Here is a 25,676-nt window from a genome sequence, read left to right as displayed (position 1 = left end):
GATTGGATTAGCCAAAGCATTAATAAAAAGAAAGTTATTTTAATATTTAATCTCATTGAACGTGCTGAAAGTTATTTTAATATTTAAGGTCTGCTTGGATAGAACTTATTTTGCTGAAACTGAAAACTAAAAACTGAAAACACTGTAACAAAATAATTTTTAAATGTATAAATAGTACTGTGGGACCTATTTTTAATGAAAAAGTTGATAAAAAGTGGAGTTTGTGAGACCCGTGAACAGTGCACAAGTGCACTATTCACAAAAGACCGGGTCAACTGTTGCGGCTGAAAAGAAAAAAAAAAAAAAAAAAAAAAAAAAAAAAAAAAAAAAAAAAAGTGAAAACGCAGACGCAGCACTTAAGTACTATCCAAACTAGCACTTAATCTCATTGAACATGCTTTTTAAATGGTTCCATAGTCTATATATTGCTATATGTCTGGTCATAAAATGATCAAGATATATATATATATATATATATATTTTTTTTTTTTTTTGAGCATATCAAGATATATTTTTCAGCTAGCAGAATCAGGTTTTTTAATTATAAAATAAAAATAAGAGAGTATTAAATTCAGGTAGGAGTTGGATACATGATATATTAGGTTTAGAACATTAGCATTAGTGGTGTCAAATCGCCATATTACTATTTTTAACAGCTAATATAACAAAAATGATGCTGCATCAACGGAGCTATTGCTAAAAAATTTGACACTTGAGCGCATTGCCATAGATGGCAGTGTTACACTTTGAAAACATGACAAGTTAGAAACAAATAATAATAATAAAAATATTTAAATGAAGTGGTTATTAAAATAAAATCATTGATATTAGGTAAATTGTAAAAAATAAGGTGTTAAAAATGGATAAAATAATTTTTTAAGGAGTTAAAAACTAAAAAAAAATAAAAAATATAGCTCTATCAATGTTGGAGTTCTAAAAGTAAAGGTACCTATTTATAGGTTAACACGGGTCAGGTTTCAATATATCCAATCCAAACTTGACCAATTACCATCCCTATATTAACAACAGCTTTTATTAGGTTACTAGAAAGGTGTTTTTTTTTTTTTTTTTTTCCGTTGATCAAAAGAATAGTGTTTTTCATTTTGCTTTTGATCCGCGTATATAATTAGAGACTTGTCAACAAAGTTATTGTCTTTATAATGTTTGGAGGAGTTTCAGACCAATTTTTTTATTACCACAAAACTAGATTATATTGCTTTCATAAATAAAGACACAAACCATCATAGAAATATTACAGACAGAAGGAATTACAAGTTACAGCATTATTTCATATTTGACGGAAAGAAAATAAAACTGAAGGGAATAACCGGGTACTCAATAGTAGAAAGTCAATCATAAGAATGGTAGCCTCAGCCAGTGATCTCAACGGACTTGACCTGAGGCTTCGGCTCTGGGACCTTGGGAATGGTGACAGTCAGTACCCCATTCTCCATTGAAGCCTTCACTTCATCAACCTTAGCATCCTGAGGCAACCAGAACCTCCTTAGGAACTTGCCGTGACCCCTCTCGACTCTGTGCCACTTTTCGTTCTTGTCCTCTTTCTCTACGCTCCTTTCCCCACTAATCTGGAGAACTCTTCCTTCTTCAACCTCAACCTTCACCTCCTCTTTCTTCAACCCTGGAAGATCAGCCTTGAACACATGGGCTTCTGGGGTCTCCTTCCAATCAACCTGGGCATTAGCAAATGTGGAAACCTCATTAGACCCCAAGGGTAACAATAGGTCTGAGATTGTGGAGAATGGATCTAAAACGCGACTGTTGCCAAACAAGCTTGGAATCAGAGACATCTTTGCTCAAAGAAAATAAATGTTACAATGACTCTTTTTGTAAGTGTTTCACTGATGAATTGAGTGATATGTGGATGGTGATATATATATACACACATAGAGAGAGAGAGAGAGAGAGAGAGAGAGATTTGTGGTGTGGCTGTGGGGTCTTCAAGTTTCGGGGTTCTTCTATTTCTTGTTGATTACTGGATATATCTGGATGCTTCATGTATGATGTATCACTATTTGTAACCTTCCAGGGAGTTCTATCTTCTTAGTCTTGCGTGGCAATGGCTTCTTTACAAAAAGAAGCTATAATTGTTCGTTGATAGTTGACATAAAAGAAGAGAAGGTTCTGGAATAAGGGTTGGGTTTCCATTTATGTATGGCCTCCGCCTTTTTATCCCACAAGGTGCTGTCGAGCTCAAGATTTACTGCCTTGAATTACTTCGAGTGCGAGGACTAATTTCAATGTTGATCAATACCTTGAGGGAAATATTTGGGCCTTGTTTAATAAAGTAAGGCAACCCAATGAAGAAAATATAAATTTAAAATGGGGGGTGGCTATTGGGCTTTTGCTTTCAACTTAATTTGTAGATAAGCTGAGTTAGGGCCCGTGGAATATCTTGTGCCACACGTGCCAACATTTACATGGTCCAACCCAAATTTTGGGAATAATTGATGAATTTGATAGTTGATTGGTATTGATTCGCACAAGGAAGTTTGTGATCATTAGTGCAATAGTTGCAAACAGTGGCTACTGTGAAGTGAAGGCCGAAGGTTGGAACTTGGAATCCAGTGATTTGAAACCGGAAAATGATTTTTTCTTTTTTCCTTGATAAAAAGGCACTAGGATAGATTCCTAAAGTTAAAGGTGGGCATTTAGTTGTTGATTAAATGGCACTAGGATAGATTCATCTGCAAGTTGAAGGATGCTCGAAGCTTTAAACATTCATCTATTGTCCTTGGGTAGGGTCCTTTTTTTTCTTTTTTTATATATATTTATCCTTATTTATCCAAAAAAAATACATATTAGGAAAAACATCCTCTTCATTTTAAAAGTGCAACCATTGACCATTTTGACCATAGCACATAGATACAATCCTTAGGCTTCACCACATTGGTTGCGAGTGAAAGTAGAGTAGAATGAATAAGACCTAAAATTGTTTCATTCATTCTTGCAACATTCCTATTAGTCCATATGAGCCCAAAGAGAATAAAAAATAACTAAAAGAAAACATTTATCTTTAGGGAAAAATCTATTTTAGTGGGTGCATTCATAAATTGAAATTATGGATTAAACTCATCATTTTAGTTATTAAAACACAATGTATTAATCATCCCCCTTATCTTTACACAAAGTTAACCTAGTACACCAAGTTTCCCCAATCATTAAAACACAATGTATTAATCATCCCCTTATCTTTACACAAAGTTAACCTAGTACACCAAGTTTCCCCAATCGATATCGTTGCTTTCCAAGAATGTTCATACCTTATGCACAAGGCCATTGACCATAGCACATGGATATAGAACATTCACATCAATGGGTATACAATAGAAAAAACTGTCAAATTTACACATTTTTCTTCAAAAACAATCTACATCAGTTTATGTAAAACACTGTAACTTTTCATTTTTGCTACTGTAACCATGTAAATATACAAGGTTACTGTAGTTTTGTATTTTATTTTTTTAATAATTTTTTCTCTCACCTCTCACGTCACTCTAACATCAGATTCCCTTTCTTCTTCATCTGACTCTCTCTTTCTTCTCCACTGATTCTTTTCCTTCTCTACCTGCTCCATACAATAAATCATTAAATTCATCAAACAAATCCTAGATCTAGACCTCAAACTCATCAAACTCATATGGTTTTCCTAAATCTAGGTCTCAAACCCATCAAACTCATATACAAAACCATATCATCAAACCCATATATAAATTTATGTGAATCAACAAAAAAGAAAGCAGCTACTAAATCAGTAGCGAAAGAAGAAGCAATGGCTATATTAGCAAAAGAAAATAGTAGCTTAAATGAAAGTAAGCAATGGCTACATCAATAGCAAAAGAAGGTAAGCAGCAACTACATTGGCAAAAGAAGACAACAGTAGAAACGGAAGTCCAGCCATGGAGGTTCACCTTTGTGGTGATCATGTGAGTTTCGGCCATGACCATGGAGGTCCAACATTGGAATTTTTGTGGTGGTAAGGAGAGAAGAGAAATGAGAGAGAATGTGAGAACAAATAAAGCTAAAAATAAAAATAATAAAATGATTAAATAAATAATAAAAAAAGATGTATAATAGATAATTTGATATAGGTGTTTTTTAAAAGTGATTGTATAAAATATAAAAAGTAGAGTCTTATCTAAAATAGAAGGAAAAATTTAGACTAATTGATGTGGTTGCTCTTAGGCCTCACCACATTGATCCTAAGTGAAATTAGAGTAGATGTGTCCATCATACTATACGTAGCTCTCCATGAATAAATTTGACTCTATTAATTGTACACATGGGCTTTCCATATTACCTTCGATAATGTTGTGTGTGTTTGCCATGATTTAAAGCCTCACCTAGAATTTGATTGAGTATTCTTCACAAACATAAGATATGCACTCTTAATGATGTACGAAGTACCCCCATTCAATGTACCTTCCCACACCATAGTATCATTGGTTTGTCTAGAGTTTAAAGAGATGCTCTTTATAGTGGTAGCCTCATGAGACAAAAATAAACTATCAATGAGTAACAGTAACTAATTATTGGCCTCTCCATGAGTAAACACGGCAGAGGGAGGGGAGCATATGTTTATGCCTTCAACTTCATGCAGGCACATGCAATTCATTTTATTCTGACTAATACTACACATATGTACTAGCAGGGGCATAGCCAGGAATAATTACTTGGGGGGGGGTTAGGTTGTAATAGAGATATACCAAATATAATTCATAAGTCTATTGAATACAAAATTATCAACTTTCATATATCATCATATACTTGAACATTAATAAACATGAAAAACTGTCTAGTTCAATGTAGACATACAAAAAAGAAAAGAAAATTCACATCAAATCATGCCTGACGACAATTTTTCATCGAATAAAATTCATCCATTATCATCTCTACAGTGAAATTCTCTGCAATTTCCTTCTCTATATAAACTATCATATTATCTACCGAAAGCTCATCCTCAATTCTATTGCGAAGTCTTATTTTTAACAGCTTCATAGTTGAGAAAGCTCGTTCTGTAGTTGCTGTAGAAACTGAAAGGGTCAACACAAGATGAATAAGTCTATTAATCAAAAAATAGATTTTAGACTTTCCTAAAATTTTTAATCTCCTACATAGCTCGGAAATTGTACTCATATTCTGAAAATTTGGATGTTTTATCACATCAAGCTGATAATGTTGCAATTAAGACTCCAAAAGTTCTTGTTCTTGTTCAGTGAAATCTTGAGGATAATATTTCTTAACCAAATTGCATATATCAACAATTTTGAATAATCTAAAAGAATCCTTGGGATTTAAAGCTGAACTAAGAATAACAAGTTCCGTTGTTAGCTCACAAAATCTACTTTTCAATTCTTGTAATTGAAAGTCTATTGCAACTGCAAATATGCCAATTCTAAAATGATGATCCATTGTTAAATCTTCATCTTGATGACGATATCTACCTCGAGTTTTAGTGTAACAAGTATTCATATCAGGAATATCAATTTCATGTTGCTCACAAAATGATATAACACTAGCAAGTAAAGGCTCCCATCCATCATCTCTCAACTTTTGAATAAGTTATTTTATAGTTGAAACTAAATGCATGGCATTTAAAAAGTCTTGAGAATGTTGTTGAAAAGCTTGACAAAGAATATTAGTAATTCTCATTATCTCTTTCATCAAATGCAAGATTAAAATAAATTCAAATGATGTTAATACCTGATAAATTCCCTTAACATCACTGCGTTGTTTATAATTAGCCCATTCCTCAGAGATAGTGTTGATAACTTTGTAAGTAGCATAAAACATTTTAATCAAACTACAAATAGATTAAAATAAATTCAAATGATGTTAATACCTGATAAACTCCCTTAACATCACCGCGTTGTTTATAATTAGCCCCTTCCTCAGAGATAATGTTGATAACTTTGCAAGTAGCATAAAACATTTTAATTAAACTACAAATAGATTGAAAATGAGATCCCCACCTAGTATCTCCAGCTCGTTGCAAAGTACCAATCTGGTTTGCACCTCTTCCAGTCTCAGTTTCATTAAAAGCAATCATATTCTCAACTTGTTCTGCATGAGCATGTTGCAATTCATCATTACGCTTACTAAAACCAACAACAATATTGATAATATTAACCAAATGATCAAAGAACTAATGAATATCTTTTACTTCTCTAGATGTTGTAACTAGAGCTAATTGTAACCTATGAGCTATACAATGTACATAATAAGCATATAGGCAATCTTTAAGAAAAAAAGCTTGTAATCCATTCCATTTACCACGCATGTTACTAGCCCCATCATATCCTTGACATCGAATATTTTCAATGTGGAGGTTGTAATTAAAAAGGACAGCACATATCTCATTCTTTAAAGTCAATGCAGCAGTGTCTCTAACATGCACAATATAAAAGAAACGCTCTTTAATGAAACCTTCTTTATTAACAAACCTCAAAATGATGGCCATTTGCTCTCTTTTCGACTCATCTTGAGCTTCATCAACTAGAATGCAAAATTTTGCATCCCCAATTTCTTCACGAATAGCATTTCGCACTTTACTAGCTAGAATATGCAAAATCTCCTTTTGAATTGTGGGAGACGTATATTTGGCATTCTATAGAGCATTTTCCTAGACAACTCTAGCTACATTTTCATTAAAATTTGATGTGTGTTTTATCAATTCAATAAAGTTACCTTGATTTTTTGAATCAATGCTTTCATCATGACCTCTAAAAACACAAGTTTAGAATGCTAGCCATCAAACACACTCTATTGAGGTCTTGAGCTGCAATCGATTATTCTCCATTTCTTTTGATATTTGTTTCTCAACTAGTTTGTCAATATGTCCTAAATAATTCATTAGATCCTCACAACATTTCTCAGCAATTTTATGTGGTGTATTAGGATCTTTCCCTTCATGACCAATTAAAGAACAATTCATTCCATCCTTCACCTTTTTCCAATTATTAAAACTTTTTTCAGTGAATGCATCTGATCCAGGATGACCTGTTGGTTTCTTATGAAAAATGTAGCAAGGTTGACAATAGATTGAATCTATCAAAGGTGAGTATTCCAACCAATTTGAATGTGATTCAAACCATGAAGATTGAAAACTACGGCGATGATTTTTCGGTCCTTTGTATGGATACTTTATGTCTCTAGGTTGATATGGACTAGTTATGAGATAAGCACGTCGAATTTCATCTTGTTTGATGAAAGGGAATTCATATATTTGTTTACGTGATCCTGGATTACGGTCTATCCCTTTAGATTCAATTCTTAAATATTTGGAGGGACACTCATTAGGCATTAAAGTATCAACATTTGTTTCTACAGAAGTCCTAAGTTTTGAATGACTAATATCTTTTTTCTTAAAGAATGCATCAATTGTTTGTCGTTTTCTCATTATTTGACACCTAATTTCAATCCCAAAAAAAAAAAAAAATATATATATATATATATAATAATTAAATCAATTCAACAAATGATAAACTAACTTGGGAGAGAGAGATAATAAATTATCATATAAAATTCATTCTTACATGAACTATAATATAAATACACCTGTAGTTAAGTAATGACCTTTTAGGATAATAAAACTAAATAAACAAATCAGTCGAAAGTATAAACAAACAACATAAACCAAATAAATTTACAAATCCCCACTACCATGTATAATGTAATGATTGAAAACCAAATACATAGACTCACGACCCTCACCCCAATTTCCTTCCATAGATTTTTTTTTTTTTTTCCATTTATAATTTACTTACTTTACTACCTAACTACACAATGCAAGCCCCACCCAGCCCCCACTCAAGGGACAAACAACACAAAAGTCAAAAGGCTGGTCTTAGAGTTAATGGATCAAATAATAAAGAATACAATAACAATAAACACAAAAAGACAAAAGACAAAGTCAAATAAGTATAAATTGCTTTGCTAGCAAAGGGAAATCACATACACATATTTGATATTTCTATTCTACTATCAGTATTTAGTTTAGTTGTAGAGAAAAAGAGAGAGAAGTCAAGTAAAGAACTGAGATGAGAATGAATGAATGAGATACCTTGAGGAATTGAGGTGAGGGCTTGAGTTAAGGTTGAGGCAATGAAGGCTAGTTTAGTAGGCTAGTGGAGGCAGTGGCGTCACGATGAGTCGGTGGGGAGATTGTTTATGAGGCAGAGGCGTGAGCGTGACACTATTGGAGGTGTGAACTGAGAAGGTAAAAAACTAAGGCAGAGGCGTGACAGTATATTAGATTGTTCTCTCTCTCTTTTTTTTTTTTTTTTTTTTTTCCAGACAGTGAGGATTGAAGTCTGAAGATGCCTTTTGTTTGTATTTAATTAGGTATTTTAGATTTTGGATTTGGGCTGGGCTAGAAGTGTTTTTGGTCTAGAAAAGAATAATTTTGTTTGATTAGGGAATTGGGGCTGGCTGGTGGGGCTGGATGTGGGCCAAGTTTTTTGCTTAATTTGAAGTTGTATTGGACTAGAACTCTAGAAGAATTGTTGAGAATAATATGGAGGGGCCGGATCTTAACTTTTGGGGGGACCCATGTAATTTTTTTACATACTATAGTGGAAATTTGAAAAATATTGGGTGGCCATGGCCCCCCCAAGGAGTCAAGTGGCTCCGCCCCTGCATGCAAGCCCCACCCGGCCCCCACTCAAGGGACAAACAACACAAAAGCCAAAAGGTTGATCTCAGAGTTAATGGATCAAATAATAAAGAATACAATAACAATAAACACAAAAAGACAAAAGACAAAGTCAAATAAGTAAAAGTTGCTTTGTTGGCAAAGGGAAATCACATACACATATTTGATATTTCTATTCTGCTATCAGTATTTAGTTCAGTTGTAGAGAAAAAGAGAGAGGAGTCAAGTAAAGAATTGAGATGAGAATGAATGAATGAGATACCTTAAGGAATTGAGGTGAGGGCCTAAGTTGAAGTTGAGGTTGAGGCAATGAAGGCTAGTTTGGCAGGCTAGTGGAGGCAGTGGTGTCACGGTGAGCCGGCAGGGAGATTGTTTCTGAGGCAGAGGTGTGAGCGTGACACTATTGGAGGCGTGAAGTAAGAAGGTAAAAAACTAAGACAAAGGCATGAAAGTATATTAGATTGTTCTCTCTTTAATTTTTTACAAACGGTGAGGATTGAAGTCTAAAGATGCCTTTTGTTTATGTTTAATTAGGTATTTTAGATTTTGGATTTGGGCTGGGCTAGAAGTGTTTATGGTTTAGAAAAGAATAATTTTGTTTGATTAGGGAATTGGGGCTGGATGTGGGCCAAGTTTTTTGCTTAATTTGAAGTTGTATTGGATTAGAACTCTAGAAGAATTGTTGAGAATGATATAGGGGGCCGGATCTTAACTTTTTTGGGGTGGGGGGGGGGGGGGGGGGGGGCATGTAATTTTTTTACATACTCTGGTGGAAATTTGAAAAATTTTGGGGGGCCATGAGCCAAGTGAATCCGCCCGTGTGTACCAGGTCTTCACTCAAATGGAGTCGTTGAGCAAAAGTAAAATCTTCAATATTCGTAAAATCTGAGCCAATCCATCAAGGCCCACATAATTTGGCAATGGAAGCTACTTTAGTTCTTACACCATATTATATACATTTGATTATATTCCTTCCACACCCATTCTTGTTTCATTATGCCATTTCTAAAGATAAGATTCGTCTCTCACTAAAAACATCATGGACATGGACATGCACACACTTCTACCAAAAAAGAAACGCCATTGATACACCACATACCATTGCATATCTCCGATACACATTTTTTTCTTTATTCCCTAATGCGCCCGCCATTCTTTTTTGTTCTATAAATACTGCATCCTCATTTCCCTTGAACAACATTGCTAGCTAGCTTGTGTAGTGCTTTCCCTCGTAACATTTTTTTGAGTGTTTTAATCTCCTTGTTCAATATCATTTGTTTTTTCTCATTACCCATTAAGCTATAACAAATATGTCGATCATTCCTAATAGCGTCTTTGGTGGTCGATTTGATCCATTTTATTGGGACCCATTCGAGGACTTTCATTTCAATTCCAGTATCGCTGTGCCCCATACTCCTTTCCTCAATGAAACAACGTCCTTCGTCAGCGCTAAGATAGATTGGAAGGAGACCCCAGACGCATACGTGTACAAAGTAGATCTTCCTGGAATGAAGAAAGATGAAGTGAAGGTGGAAGTGGAGCACGGTAAGGACCTCTGCATTAACGGCAAAAGGAAGGTAGAGAAAAAGGAGAGGGCCGACCAGTGGTACCGTGAGGAGCACAGCAGCTGCGAATTCTTTAGGCGTTTCAGGCTGCCTGAGAATGCCAAGGCGAATAAGATGACAGCAACTTTATATAATGAAGTGCTTACTGTTACAGTTCCTAAGGAGGAGACCAAGAAGCATATTGCCAGAATAATTGATATTTGTTAAGACTGTTTATTTCACACACACTCACTTGCACACACACCAATTTATCATCATAATTAATTTATACGTGAATAAGTGGATGTGTATAAAGAGACATTTCTCTTGTTAAGGTACTACATATATGCAATAACTCTTAATGATTGAGAACGAGATTTAAAAAAGTTAATTAGCAATCTTAGGAGTTCTTTTTTTTTTTTTTTTGAATCTCAATCTTAATCATTGAAATTGTATTGCATCCTGTGAATCTATATTTTCCCAAACAACAACGTATGTGATTGTCTGGATAAATAAACTGTATCATGGTATAATTATAAGAGTATATTTCTTACCCAAAAAGAGCTTTTTCTCCTGTTCCAATTAATGTTAAAATTAACCAAATCTGTTTTATTTTCTATGGATCCGATGAAAACCGTACATGGTTTCCTGCTAAATTTTTCTAAGCTTGTTGGAATATTGTTGATCATCAAATATGCTCTGTTTTGCTAAGTATTTTCATTTTCTGGGTCTATTCCTATAGATCAAAATAGAACCTTTATTATTATCATTCCTTTAGGATCTATCAATTTAAGACCGTATACCAATCCTGGCTGAAAGTTCAAAAACGTGTACAAAACACCTTTGAACGTTTAGACCCCCAAAAATTAACTTAACCAAATCAAGCAATATGTCAAACAACAAGTGTGCGGAAACTTAACACATGCTGTAATATGAAATTGGTTAAACAACTATCTAAGCCATAACAAAATAAAACCACAGCAGATAAAATAAAGGCAAAGATAGAGAGGAAGAAAGATGCAAACACAAAGACAACACGCGATGTGTTATCGAAGAGGAAACCGAAGACCTCGGCGAAAAACCTCTCCGCCGCCCTCCAAGCGGTAATCAATCCACTAGAAAATACAGTTGGGATACAAGGACAGCAATAGACCCTCCAAGCCTAATCTACCCAGTGCACCTAAGCCCTCCAAGCTTCTTGCTCCAACGAGGTTGCGCCGAACCTTTTTCTTTTCTAGCTTCCCGGATTCCGCTACTACACCGTAGCATCAACCAATGAAGATTGGCTCCTTCCTAACTGCTTCCCAGAACTCCAAACGATTGTCTCACAGAGATGATAATGGTGAGAACCAGGTTTGGTATAATGCCTCTCAAGGTTTTGACAATGGAGAGGAAGAGAGTGAGGGAATTTGAAGAGACTCTAAGGTATAGATTGTGGGTAAAACAATCTGGTTTTTCTTTAGGGTTTCTCTCTCAAAATTCTCTCTGGAAGCTCTCTTTCAATCGTGGGTTAAAAGGGTATTTATACTGGAGTGAAGAGGAATGTGAAACGTCAGGTTTTTCCAAAACAGGGGTGGCTCGCGGCTTGACCTCGCGGCTTGACCAAGTCGCGAGATCCAGTCGCGAGTTAACCGTATGGCCAGTTGTCCTGTTTTGTCCTGTAGTGCTCCAGCTAGCATGACTGTTCATCTTCCAGCACGCTTGGCACGTGTGCAGCTTCTGGCGGCTTACAGCCGCGAGTCCACCCGCGAGTCCCAGCCGCGACACTCTGTTTTCTTGCACACTCTTGAGCAATCTTCACTCTATCTCACTCACTACCCTTACAGCAATCCCACCTAAATACAGGGTTACTAAATGCTGAATTACAAGCAAATTTGGCACGGAATAAAGCCAATTAGATGTTTGAATAAATTCAACCTTACAATCTCCCCCTTTGGCTATTCCGTGACAAAACCCTAAAACAGACTCTAGACTTAACATGTGAGTTGGGAACAGTTGAACAAAACTCACTCACACCTAACTCTAGAAGCTGTGAAGCACTTGAATCATATGAACATAAACTCCTAAAACACAACAATACACCATGATCATTGTAAGCAGAAAATTATAAATGCATATGAAACAGGCAATATGAGATCAACCAAAGATGGAGTTAATAAACAAACCATGGCTTGATCAACCAAGTGAACACCACAAGGTAGTGATCACAGTGCTCATTCACACTTGGAATGAACACAAGGACATACAAGTTAACAAGCACAAGGCAAGACACTTGTATGCTCAACACTCAACCAATGCATAGCACACATGGCATATGCATCTAGGAACAATCCTACAAGGGCACAAGAGTGACAGTACATAAACCAAAATGCATAACATTAAGATTAAAGTACTGATTTCAAACATAGTATAAAGGCTGCACTTAAGCAAGGTACAAACCATAAAGCCTACAAACTATGCATAAACCATAAACCCTAAAAGCTTACATAAGCATATGGGTACAAACCCATTATATTGAATAAAAACTTAAACAATATAAACTAAAAGTGCATAAAGTTTCTCCCCTTCAAAGTGATTAGAAGCTGTGATGCACTTGGAACATATTTATACTTGTACCCTGAAACACTTGCACAAACCACATTAGACCCTCAAGGTAAAGCAAGTAATAAATGACAAGTATAGAAATGACTACAATGATCACATAGCAAAGCAAATGATCATCTGAACATGCATTCAATGAAGTATAATAACATAGGGATATATGCATGTCCAAAACACAAACATGATGCAATGAGAACACCAAAGCATAACACAAAGCACCATAAAGCCAACAAGAAAACAAACAGAACAAGGTTTTCTAGTTAACACAATGTCTTCTCCCCCTTGGTATATGCATCTCCCCTATGGAATATCTCTCCCCCTACAAATGTGCATGAGAAATAGAATTTTTCCCCCTAAGGATGTGCACAAGAGTCATATAGAAAAGACAAAATACTCCGAAACATTCTCTAGAGTATACTCTCCCTCTTTTTGTCAGGAATAGACAAAGGGTCAAGAAGAAACGAGGGCAAGAGATGAAGGTATGAACAATGCTAATGATGCATGAGGGGTGCAAGATGAATGAGAAAATGAAGCACAAACCTAAGACAAAGTAACATGCTACAAAGCATAAGGTAAGCATGACATGCTAGGATGAAACAGCAAGGTCAAGACCAATGCATGACAAGGGTAGCAAAGGTGTGTGCAAGAGGTGGCTAAGTGCAATGCATGATCAATGCATGAAAAATGCACATGTGGGGCAAAGTGTGTTAAAATACACAACCAATGAACCAAACATGTTCCTAATGAGGAAACATGAGAAACCCCAAATTTTGGTACTCATCGGAGTCCAAACAAGCGAGAAAATGTCTAAGAGGCATTTTATCAAACACCTAGCATGCACACTATAAACAAAAAAGTGAAACAATGCATGAACATCATGAAAACCACCCTTAATACATGTTCTTACTGCCACAAGGGGCCAACATCCAATGCATATCAACAAAAGAAACCAATCCCATGAAGAAAAATGACAAAAAAAATAAGTTTTCCCAACCCCTATGATGAAAATCCCAACCAAGAGCACAAAACTCTCCAAAACATAATCTAAGGATCAAAATCAATGAAAAGAGTTTATAATTACCTTAGAGATGTTAATGGATTGAAAAACCATTCAAATTGGTTGGGTTTTGATGTAAAAATATTGAAAGAGGGGTTTTAGAGAGGATGGGAGAGGTTTAAAACAAGTTTCCCACGAAAAAGCTCTTTAAAAAGCTGATTCTGGGTGACTCGCGACTGGCGAGTCGCGAGCCAAGTCGCGAGTGAGCCGCGAAACCTCTCTGTCTGAGCTCGCGGCTTAGACTCGCGGCTTGCAAGCCGCCAAACCGACCAACCAAAACTGGCAGCTTGCTGGCAGCTCACGCAAGTAGCCAAAATGAGTGGCCAAAAAATCTGACACTTGTTTTTCAAACCAGAACATGTTTAAACATTGAAAAACAAAGTAAACACTAAACATAAACTCAAAGAGTGATAAAAATCACTTCCAAAAACATATAAAATGATCAAAAATCTTTTTGGATTGAACCATATATGATTGAGCACACACACATCACATTTAGACAAGTACAATCTAACAAATGAATAAGACATTCATTGAACATTAGGCATGTGTGTTGTGTGTGTGTGTATCAAATGTGGAATAGTCCTTAGTCTAGAGTGAAGCTTCAATGATCAATTCAATCAAGTCATACACAACTAGTGCTAAGTCAAGTGGTCTATCTCAATTATAGAAATGAACATATATGACCTCCCACAAGAAAATGATTACATATGATGAAGCTTTTCATTTGGCTTCTTTATAATTCATAACATTTGATCATTTTGAATCAAAACATCTCATTTTGAGATCGATGCCTGAAATTTGTGATATTTCAATTTGATGAACAAGCCTTTGGCTTTTTGGGCATCATACAATTTCATTTAAGTCGCTTTCCCTTTTTCCTAGTCGAATACTAGTATGTGCGACGGCTTTTGCAGCTCATTTTCTCTTTTCATTTTGAGATTTACATTTATTGAGCTCTTTAAGCAATAAAAATAAAAGAGTGGGAAGAGATATAAACACAAGTCTACGCATGTATCAAAACCAACATGACTATTGACTAATCATTCATGACAAGCTTGAAGATCGATTTACAACAATCACACAAAGATGTCAAGATTTTTCCCACAAAGATATAAGTGCAAAAATAACAAGCTAAGCTCGTAAATGCACAAAGCCATTTGTACAAAGGTACAAGGCCAAACTCACATGTGATATGTGCTCAAACATATACGATCAAACTTTTTGAATTTTTCACTTTTTATGTGGTTTTGGATTTTTTACTCACACAAAACTGAAATATAAAAGTAAGATCAAAAACAAAACAATGCATACAAATAAATGCAAGATGCACAAAATGCATGAAGATATGACATTTAATGCATGAAGGGTCCTACAAAGATCGAAAGAATTAGATCAAGGACCAAAAGAGCAAAAGCTCAACCATAGGAACCCTTCCTCATCCAAACGGAATGATTGTTTGGAATGAGTGTCTCATGAGAAATGAGACGAGGGTTGGAAGAATGAGAACTGGAGATGCACATAGTCAAGGAGTTAAGAGCATTAAACATTTTCTTTAACAACATGCTATTTTCACTCAAATCCAGTTTACTCTTTTTAGCACAACTTCCAAAAAGCTCAAGTTTCTCTTTTCTTTTGATTCTCTTAAGAGCTTGAAACTTAGAGCAATGAGGTCTAAGATGACCAAAGGCACCACAATGGTGACAAACAATGTGTTTAGGTCCACTAGGCTTTTTGGGAATGGATCTAGCAACATGGTTTTGTTCCCTCTTTAACTTATGACATTGAGGTCTTATATGACCAATCACACCACAATGGTGGCAAGTTGGAACAAACTTAGATCCATCCAAAGCCTTAGATTGAGACCTAAACGAAGGTTTTGACTTAACAGCCTTTCTCTCCACCTTTTGATTTCTTTTATGTGGAGGAATGTACACCGATTTGTCCTTTAAGGTAGAACACACACTAGGCACAAAATCGGGTACCACAACATAATTGCAACAAATATTATCATCCATTTTATCAATGGGTTCAGCAATCAAACACTTGGCATGCATCTTAAGAAATTCATTTTCACATTTAAGATCATCAACAAGTTTGTTAGACAAAACAAGTTTAGCATCCAAGTCCATATTCAAACATTCAAACTCTTTCAGCTTTTCAAGAGAAATTTCAGCAAGTTTTTTATATTTCTCAACCAATTTGTTGGATTCATTGAGCTTAGCAATCAAATCATCCTTTTCACAAAATAACTTGCTCAAATTCTTTTGAAACTTCTTAGCATTTTTCTTCAAGAGTTTGTCAACAACACCCATGGATTCAATTAACATGTCATCACAATTATGAGGATTAGCACTCATAGAGACATTTTCACAAACACGTGGCATGTTACATTCATCACCAACCAAATCATGCAAAGAGGCATACAAAGCACAATCCATGGCAAATAAACACAAGGGGTCAAGGATCACACTTAGGTATTTAAACCACAACAAGTGTACCCGCTCTGATACCAACTGAAAGTTCAAAAACGTGTACAAAACACCTTTGAACGTTTAGACCCCCAAAAATTAACTTAACCAAATCAAGCAATATGTCAAACAACAAGTGTGCGGAAACTTAACACATGCTGTAATATGAAATTGGTTAAACAACTATCTAAGCCATAACAAAATAAAACCACAGCAGATAAAATAAAGGCAAAGATAGAGAGGAAGAAAGATGCAAACACAAAGACAACACGCGATGTGTTATCGAAGAGGAAACCGAAGACCTCGGCGAAAAACCTCTCCGCCGCCCTCCAAGCGGTAATCAATCCACTAGAAAATACAGTTGGGATACAAGGACAGCAATAGACCCTCCAAGCCTAATCTACCCAGTGCACCTAAGCCCTCCAAGCTTCTTGCTCCAACGAGGTTGCGCCGAACCTTTTTCTTTTCTAGCTTCCCGGATTCCGCTACTACACCGTAGCATCAACCAATGAAGATTGGCTCCTTCCTAACTGCTTCCCAGAACTCCAAACGACTGTCTCACAGAGATGATAATGGTGAGAACCAGGTTTGGTATAATGCCTCTCAAGGTTTTGACAATGGAGAGGAAGAGAGTGAGGGAATCTGAAGAGACTCTAAGGTATAGATTGTGGGTAAAACAATCTGGTTTTTCTTTAGGGTTTCTCTCTCAAAATTCTCTCTGGAAGCTCTCTTTCAATCGTGGGTTAAAAGGGTATTTATACTGGAGTGAAGAGGAATGTGAAACGTCAGGTTTTTCCAAAACAGGGGTGGCTCGCGGCTTGACCTCGCGGCTTGACCAAGTCGCGAGATCCAGTCGCGAGTTAACCGTATGGCCAGTTGTCCTGTTTTGTCCTGTAGTGCTCCAGCTAGCATGACTGTTCATCTTCCAGCACGCTTGGCACGTGTGCAGCTTCTGGCGGCTTACAGCCGCGAGTCCACCCGCGAGTCCCAGCCGCGACACTCTGTTTTCTTGCACACTCTTGAGCAATCTTCACTCTATCTCACTCACTACCCTTACAGCAATCCCACCTAAATACAGGGTTACTAAATGCTGAATTACAAGCAAATTTGGCACGGAATAAAGCCAATTAGATGGTTGAATAAATTCAACCTTACACTGGCCTATCAGCTTGTGCAACAGATCAAACCATACTTGTTTCTTTCTTCATATAATCATCAACCCTTGTCAAGTGGGATTAGTCCCAGGTCTTAAGAGTCTTTTATAAAGAAATCCTACCTTGCCATAGGAATATAGAAGGCAAAATACGTCTACAAAATTTGATTGACAAAACTTACCAATTAAAATGGTTTTTTTTTTATTTGTCAGGGACTTCCTTCTCATATTACACAACTTTTCATGACTTGAATTCTTCTGCCATCATAATTGAGACGGTTGTTTATTGGAACAACTTTTTTTTTTTCCTGATTAAGGATTTGTTTGAATAGAACTTATTTTGCTGAAACTGAAAACTGAAAATACTGTAGCAAAATAATTTTTATATGTATGAATAGTGCCATGGGACCCATTTTTAATGAAAAAGTTGCTGAAAAATGGAATTTGTGGGTCCATGAACAGTGTTCGGATGTACTATTCACCGTGGAAAAGTCAACAAATGCAGGCTGAAGAAAAAAAAAAAAAAAAAAAAAAAAAACGTAGAAAACATAAACGCAGTTTCAATGCTATCCAAACCCCCTCTAAATGTAGATTGAGTTTTATGGTTTGTAGAACTATGATAGAAAAAAGATAAATGAAAAATAAAATAAAACGATTACTTTTTGCTGAAAGTACTAAAAAAAATTATGTTTCTAATTTCCACTATATTTTATTGCTTGGATATACAAAATGACTTGCTTGTAAGAAAATCAAATATTGGACATAATAATAATAAATAAATAACATTGTGTCAACTAAAATTTATTATCAGATTTTTTTTTTTTTTGGCTATAATTAACATAAATATTACATTCAAGCCATCAGCTAGATTTATAAAAATAAAAACTCATGTTATTAATGTCAATTACAAAAATAATAACAAACTAAGTTAGTAAGTCCTATAATCTGAATCCCACATTTGATAATATGATTTTACAAATTACTTTCATCTTAGGTTCATTTAATGAAAAAATCATGTGTCACATCATTGTAATTTTGAGAGGACCATATTCCATGCAATTTACTAATATGCAATTGAACCCTTTGATAACTCTATGAAAAAATCTTTTGCTCTTACTGATAACTCTTTTATCATCGACCAAAACACCAATAAATTTTTGGTGTAAGCAGAAATTGAACCTTAGATCTCTTATACAACCACCAAAGACTTTACCAATTGAACTAACTGAAATTCATATATATATAGTGTTCGTTGAGTTCATTGTTAATGCTTTTATATGGGGTGTGTTAAATTTCTCTCCTTTTCTCACTTTGAGAATCTCACTCTATAATTTTATTGAATGAGTAAGAAAAATGAAGAGAATAATTACAACAACTAAGCTTTGTTCCTCATGTACAAAAGCAGAGCAGTATAACTAACCAAAAAAACTAACTTCCTAAAAGCATTTCCAATAGTGTAACTAAATCCAAAATTCTTTCTATAATGGAGAATGAAACCATAATTTATTACTCCAACAGTCTCTCTATATCTCAAAAAGTTTTTTGCTCATGAACAGTAACTCATCAAGTTTGATGAGTTACTGTAGATTAGGAAAAGAATTTATCACATTAAAAAATTACAAAGCTAACTTTTTTGTGCCAGCATGAATAAAAAAAGAATTAAAAAATAATAAAGAAATAATATTTTAATGGAATAGAGAAAATATAAAGAATCTATTGGAAAGTGTATTTTATAAAGTGAGTAGATAAAAGGTAAAAGTCACTGTTTACTCACCAAATAGTAACAAAATTTGAAGAAATTGTTGGAGATGCTCTAACAAACTAGACATTGCACAGTGTCAAACGGTTTTTGCATTACGTTTATAACCAATCACAGCTGGAATTAGTCCTTGATTTACACGTCCATAATTGCCATTGGATTGCCGAAGTGAATTACACTTAATTGTGAGTGTTTAATTGACCTCTTGTTGAGTTTGTTGAAGCGCCTGCTGATCTGATCTTGTGAGTCACTTAACAATAATGCGTGGACATTTCCAATCTCTTTCCTGTTTTATATTGCAAAACGGTGCCGGATGATCCTTTCGTGAAATTGCTGTGAAAGCCAAATAACGGATTATTGAAAGAAAAAGTCTAGGATCATAAAAATTTTCACAACTTCTTGTTAGAAGTGTAATGTGGCAATGTGAATAGTAAAGAAAAAATTATAGGTCCATGCAATGGCGGACCTAAAAAATTTTTCCAAGAGGACAAGCTAAATATAAAAAAATTATTTAGGAGCTATCTAAACTCAAACAATTGCACAATGTATAAAACTTGTGTTTTGGACTAATTCAAAAGGATTGAGATGTTAAAGGCTTAATTTCTAAAATCTGTGGGGCCAATAACTATATTTTTCTATAATTTGTACTTTTTATGATTTAAAAGCTAGGGGGGTCATGGTTCCTTAGCTTCACCTATAAATTCATGTGTAATTAATAGTTAATAACTCACAATTTACCACCTCAAAATTGTGACAAAATAATTGTGATATAATTTGTGTTTCTAAAAATATTCTTCTTCAAAATGGCTGCCAAAGTGCCATTCATTCTGCTTTAGGGACAAATAATCGGGCCGAAACCCGAAAGCACTCTAAAACAAGACAGACCATGGGCTGGATTTGTAGTTAGACCACTGTTGTATAATAGGCTAATGCACTCGGCCCATGTTTTCTTTGTCTTTTTAAGCTGTTATCTAATTCCAAGCTCACAACACGACAGGCCCTAGTAGCTACATGCAAACTGTAACATCTGTGCTCATTTTCCACGTGCCAATCACTCTACATGCATGGGCTTACCGACTCCCCAGTTCCATTAAAATGAAGAAAATTCTATTCTATTCTATACTTTTTTCTTTTTTTAACTGATAAAGACCCATATTGCTTGATATAAGATTTAGAATCTCTTCACTTTCTTCCCCTTTTGTTTTATTTTGCAGACGAAAACTGATCACTTTGGTGCAGGAATTGCTTGGAAATGAGTCATAGCACATTTGTGAAGAACCACAAACCCTATCCCACGCGCACAACAATCACACTCATTCCGCTATCCCACCTTATTTGTTGTCTTGTCCAAGTAACACTAACCCCAGAAAGTAACCAACACGTCCGTGTACGAAGTGCGTGAATTGTTGAAAAATTCTGTTCCCTCTTTTGTGCTCCTTAAATCTTAAACTCACACAGACTCTCTCTTTGCTTACAATTTCAGTGTTAAGTACAATTTCATATAACCATGGAAACCTCGTTGCATAACGAATTCAAACCTTACAATGCTGCCACTCGCGCTGCTCACTCGCACCATCAAGGTATGATGACCTTCTTCTGGGGCCACAAAACCGAGATCCTTTTTCCGGGTTGGCCCGGAAATGACTCGGGTATGTACGCTTTAGCCTTGATTTTTGTCTTTGTTCTAGCTGTGCTCGTTGAGTGGCTCTCTTATTGCAACCTTGTAAAGCCTGGGACAAACAACGTCACAGCAGGGCTGGTGCAAACGGCAATCTATACGCTCCGTTCTGGGCTGACTTACATGGTGATGCTCGCCGTGATGTCGTTTAACGGCGGCGTTTTTCTTGTCGCCGTCGCTGGACACGCCGTGGGGTATGTGATTTTCAGGAGTCAGGCTTTTAAGAAGTCCTGTGGGTCCTCCGGGCCGGGTTCTGACAGGCGGGCCGGAACCCAAACCAATCTTCCTTCAACGAAATGCTGATGTAATATCTGGGGTTTTGGGTTTGGTGTGTGTGTTTTTAAGTTTCTGAAACAAGTTTGTTTCAATAAATCGTTGGTTTAGAAAAAGAGAGTGAAAGATTATTGTGGTCTTCTAATCCGTTTTTTTCTCTTTCATTATTTTGGATAAGGCTTTTGGGATTAAATACCCTCTTCATCTATCAGAGTTTGAAGGACTTAGGATCATGGAATGGAAAATGTCGAGCTTAGACTCCGCTGGTTTGGTTCAACTGAAAATGTAATAATTGATACATTTAATTTTTTTAATAACATGATGAATTCTTTTTGCTATTAACGTTACTTTCACGTGGTCTATCAAAGTTACCAAAAAGATTATGTGTTGTTTATTTGTAAACTTTCTCTAAACTTGTCGGAAAGCAACGTGCACCTTTGGTGAGCAGCATTACTTGTTTTTTGGGTTAATAATTTTTTTATTTAAAAAGCTGGTTCATAATTGGACTAGTTATACTTATATATTCCCTTAAAAAAATTCATAGTTTTGATGATGCTAAACGAATTTGATATAAAGTAAAACTATTTTCAGATTGAATCAGTTTTGCTTTTTGTTCAATCCTATCGAAATTGAACCAATTTTGTGATTTATCAAACGCTAATACAGTGCAATTAAGTATCTATACTTAACTTTGATGATGTTTCATAATTTTTCATTGGGTAAATTGCTAAATACACTCCTAACATTTGGGGTTGTTTGGATTTTATACCCTAAAATTTGATAAATTGGATTTTACACTCTAAAGTTTACTTCCGTTAGCAAAATTAGCCCCTCCGTTAGTGGGTTGTTGACATGTCTATTAAGTGCCACATAAGCTGATGAAGTGTACTAGTTGATCCAATTAAAATATGAAACATGGATATAATAAATCCACATCAGATAAATAACTTAAAACTTTAAATAAATAAAATAAAAACTTTTTTAAAATTAATTAAATAAAAACTTTTTTTAAATAAAATAATTAAATTTCCTTATCAACTATCATGCTAGGTTTCTCATGGGAATTATTCACTTTCTTAATGTCTTCTTCCCTTCCATTAAACTTAAGCCATTGTTGGTAGCTAGAGAAGATATTAGAAAATGTTCATTCAAATTTTATGAACTTCAAGTACTTCTCACATAGCAACAATCAAACCAACAAAAATATCAATAAACCACAAACTGATGTGTTCATCAGAGACAGAGGAAGAGAGAGTGAAAAGGAGATTAAGCCAGCAATGGAGCAGATCGAGTGGTGGTGGCCAAGTTTCATGCAACCAAACCTCAGTAGCTACCAACGACCACCGCGAGCCATAGAAGGATGGATCTCTCTCTCTCTCTCTCTCTCTCTAATCTCGCAGGTTTCCCTCTCCTAAGCCTAATTCTCTCTCAAGCTCAGCCATGCCGAAACCTCACGAGTATAGTCACCATACACGGCAACACAAGTCAACAGGGTCTCCACCATTGATGGCCGTCGATTTCTCTCTCTCTCTCTTTGTCTTATCCTTTGGTTGATTTGGTGATTAGGTTATGAAAGCTTGAGAATTTCATTTGGGTTTGGGAAAGAGAGCTTGTAGATCCATGGGTTTTGATATGTGCCCTATTGAAATTGTTTGTGTGTTTTAGAATGGGTTTTTAATTTGATTTGTAATTTTTTTAGTGTTTGTTTAGGTAGAAAATCTTGAATGCCCAAAATATTGTATTTTACGTATTTTGGTTGTTGGTTCTGCTCATTAATTATTGTGTTGGGTTTCTTGGGAAAATTTTTTGTTTGGTCACCCAGAAAATGCTGGGATTTTTTTTCCTATTTGTTTATGGCTAGATTCATTTGGATTTTTGCATCGCGTTGTCATTTTTCAGTGTTTCTTTGGAAAGAGATTCTTGATTTTCTTGAGGAAATTTCGAATAACCTAAAAATCAGAAATGCTATAAAAAATATATATATATATATATATATATATAGATTTATTTTAATTTTAGTTAAAGACATTAAATAGTTAATAACACATGTCACTATTTAATTGTTCCAACTGGCAAACATCACAATATGATGTGGCACTTAACAGACACATCAGCAAACCACTAACGGAGGGTCTGATTTTGCTAACGGAAGTAAACTTTAGGGTGCAAAATCCAATTTTTCGAACTTTGAGGTGTAAAATCCAAGTAACACCAAACATTAGGGGTGTATTTTGCAATTTACCCTTTTTCATTTGTTTGTTCAATAAATGCCTAGTCTGGCTTCCCAATCTAGCTAGTTTCTCAACAAAAAAATTAAAAATTAAAAAAATTAAATTTAAAAAAACTTTTATTACACTTTATATTAATCTTGTGATGTCTTTTTTATAGGAGTGGGGTAAGTGATGTTGAATGAACCATATAAATTTTCCTTGAATAGATTTATCATTATAATTTATAAGGTTTTTTTTTTTTTTTTTTTTTTTTACAAGATAGAATTTCTACTCTAGCCTAATCTAAGTGTATATGTGTGTGAATCTCCCTTCTAGAGACTTGAATCTCGGCCCTTACCCCCTACACTCCATAAGTATTTGTACTTGTGGAGTGACCATCGCACCAAGGGTGCGCTATGGTATTATAATTTATAAATTAATTACACTGCAATGTTCAAGAGATTGTAGTATTTTATTATGTAATTCTCTCAATTTTGATTTTTTTGATAATTTTTCTTATTTTCTAGCATAATTTCATCCTAAACACAAATTAGGATCTAACCATCCCTAGAATTTAGTATATATTAATGATTATTATCTCTTCGACGGTCTTTATTTGAATAATAAAAGTTTAGAGCGGTTTTTCTCATCTTCTTTTTTGATGGATTATATATATATTTGGATCTTCAAGGATTTATTTATGAGATAAACGCATAAAGTCATAACAAATTAAAGTTTCTTATGGTGTTTTAAGCAACTCAATGACTATAATAATTTGGATTGAGATTGAGTGCGATAACTCTCAATGGTCGAGATTGTGAGTTAAAAAAGCAACTTTTAATATCAATCCTTAATAATAATTGTAAGGACGTGGTTTTGGTTCCTAAGCCCAAAGGGTAGAAAGATTCAGGCCCAAAGAGCCCAACACAATAATTTTGTAAAGAGTGGGCTTAAAAGCTAGGCTTCAATAGATCAGGCAATGCGCACAGTGGATTAAAGATACTTAGAAAGCAAAGAAAGGCAAATTCTAAGCAAGGAAATCCTTTCTCAGTAAAGTCTGAGGAGAATGATTCTTGAATATAATTCTTTTGGACTTAGATGTAATTTCAGTTCTTGTTGCTACAGTGTGTTCTCTCCAGATTTTCTGATCCCCTCTCCCTGGAGGGTCTCTTACATTATATAGCTCTTGTTAGATAATCTTAGCCCTCCATTTGTTGATCGTCCAGGCCACCACTTGAGCGCTAGTCCCATCAGACACCTTCCCAAGCCCCATGTGAGTTAGGGCAGCTAAGGCAGCACTGTTCAAGAGTCTTCTCCACATAAATGCAGTCAGGAGGTTTGGTAGGATGCATTAAATGTGGTGGTAGCCACCATCCCTTCAATCATGTCAAGGCTAACCCTCTCTCCAAAGCTCTTTCTCTACAATATGACCTCCTCTGGTAACATGCCACTGATGTGGCCTTATTGTCCGAGCTTGTGACCTCCTCAGTGCGATAATGGCCTCCTCGGCCATGGGTATGACACGTGATGCCAATACCTTATTTAAATTCTTATACCCCACAATAATAATAATAAAAAGTTATAAAAGCAAGAAAGTGAAGAAGTAATTTTTATTTTTTAGAGAAATGAGGGTAATTGCACCTCTAATCCAATAATTTATATAATCTTTTCAACAATAAAAATTATATCATATATCAAGTAACAAATATTTTTATAAACTTAAAAGCAAATTTTACATTTTATTGTTATATAGATGTTAAATCCACGCATGAATCCCAAGTAACAACAAATCAGAGAGTCCAAAATGTTAACAATTTTATTGTTGACCTCGATTTATTTAAGGATATGAATTCATTCCCAAATATGAACAGGTCCATAATGCATATTGCCCACAATCCGAGTTAGATGATTTGTGGGAGTCTGGAAATCACTCTCCTTTTGTTTGTCCCTTTTTCTTTCTCTTTAATTTCAAAATGGACAAAGTTTAACTACAAAATTGGTTGTAGTATAAGATTACAACCTTAATCAATAAAATAAATATTACTACATATTTTGAAAATCTAACCGTTGAATTACATGTTTTTTACACTCTTGAAACACATGTCAAATTTTGTGTCAATCGGATATTATTTACTATATGGTCTATAAGTTTATATTTTATGCATAATTGTAAACTACAAAAATTTACAATTTAAACAACTTATTAATGACATAGCTATTGATCTTTAATTTTTTAGAAATTTTGCAAGTATAAAGAAT

General features: G+C 35.1%; 3 protein-coding genes across 3 annotated transcripts; 2 read left to right on the top strand and 1 right to left on the bottom strand.

The window, feature by feature from the left end:
- Nucleotides 1-1,217: 1,217 nt before the first annotated feature.
- Nucleotides 1,218-2,149, bottom strand: LOC126692705 (class I heat shock protein-like). Its single transcript, XM_050388398.1, has one exon. The coding sequence runs from the start codon at nucleotides 1,806-1,808 to the stop codon at nucleotides 1,371-1,373; it is 438 nt and encodes a 145-aa protein (XP_050244355.1). The 5' UTR covers nucleotides 1,809-2,149; the 3' UTR covers nucleotides 1,218-1,370.
- A 7,513-nt stretch (nucleotides 2,150-9,662) lies between these two features.
- Nucleotides 9,663-10,613, top strand: LOC126692704 (18.1 kDa class I heat shock protein-like). The gene has a single exon (XM_050388397.1). The coding sequence runs from the start codon at nucleotides 9,982-9,984 to the stop codon at nucleotides 10,441-10,443; it is 462 nt and encodes a 153-aa protein (XP_050244354.1). The 5' UTR covers nucleotides 9,663-9,981; the 3' UTR covers nucleotides 10,444-10,613.
- A 9,808-nt stretch (nucleotides 10,614-20,421) lies between these two features.
- LOC126692703 (copper transporter 6-like) lies at nucleotides 20,422-21,545 on the top strand. The gene has a single exon (XM_050388396.1). It carries the CDS (start codon nucleotides 20,764-20,766, stop codon nucleotides 21,235-21,237), a length of 474 nt encoding a protein of 157 aa, XP_050244353.1. The 5' UTR covers nucleotides 20,422-20,763; the 3' UTR covers nucleotides 21,238-21,545.
- The last annotated feature ends 4,131 nt before the right edge of the window (nucleotides 21,546-25,676 follow it).

The sequence above is a fragment of the Quercus robur genome, chromosome 7 (assembly GCF_932294415.1).
Source record: "Quercus robur chromosome 7, dhQueRobu3.1, whole genome shotgun sequence".
Taxonomy (NCBI): Eukaryota; Viridiplantae; Streptophyta; class Magnoliopsida; order Fagales; family Fagaceae; genus Quercus; species Quercus robur.
The sequence above is the reverse complement of the archived record's forward strand: the minus strand, read 5'-3'. Positions and strand labels throughout refer to the sequence as shown.

Bases quoted from the DNA above. Each gene is read 5' to 3' on its own strand.
- LOC126692705 (XM_050388398.1), bottom strand. From the start codon at position 1,808: ATGTCTCTGATTCCAAGCTTGTTTGGCAACAGTCGCGTTTTAGATCCA.
- LOC126692704 (XM_050388397.1), top strand. From the start codon at position 9,982: ATGTCGATCATTCCTAATAGCGTCTTTGGTGGTCGATTTGATCCATTT.
- LOC126692703 (XM_050388396.1), top strand. From the start codon at position 20,764: ATGGAAACCTCGTTGCATAACGAATTCAAACCTTACAATGCTGCCACT.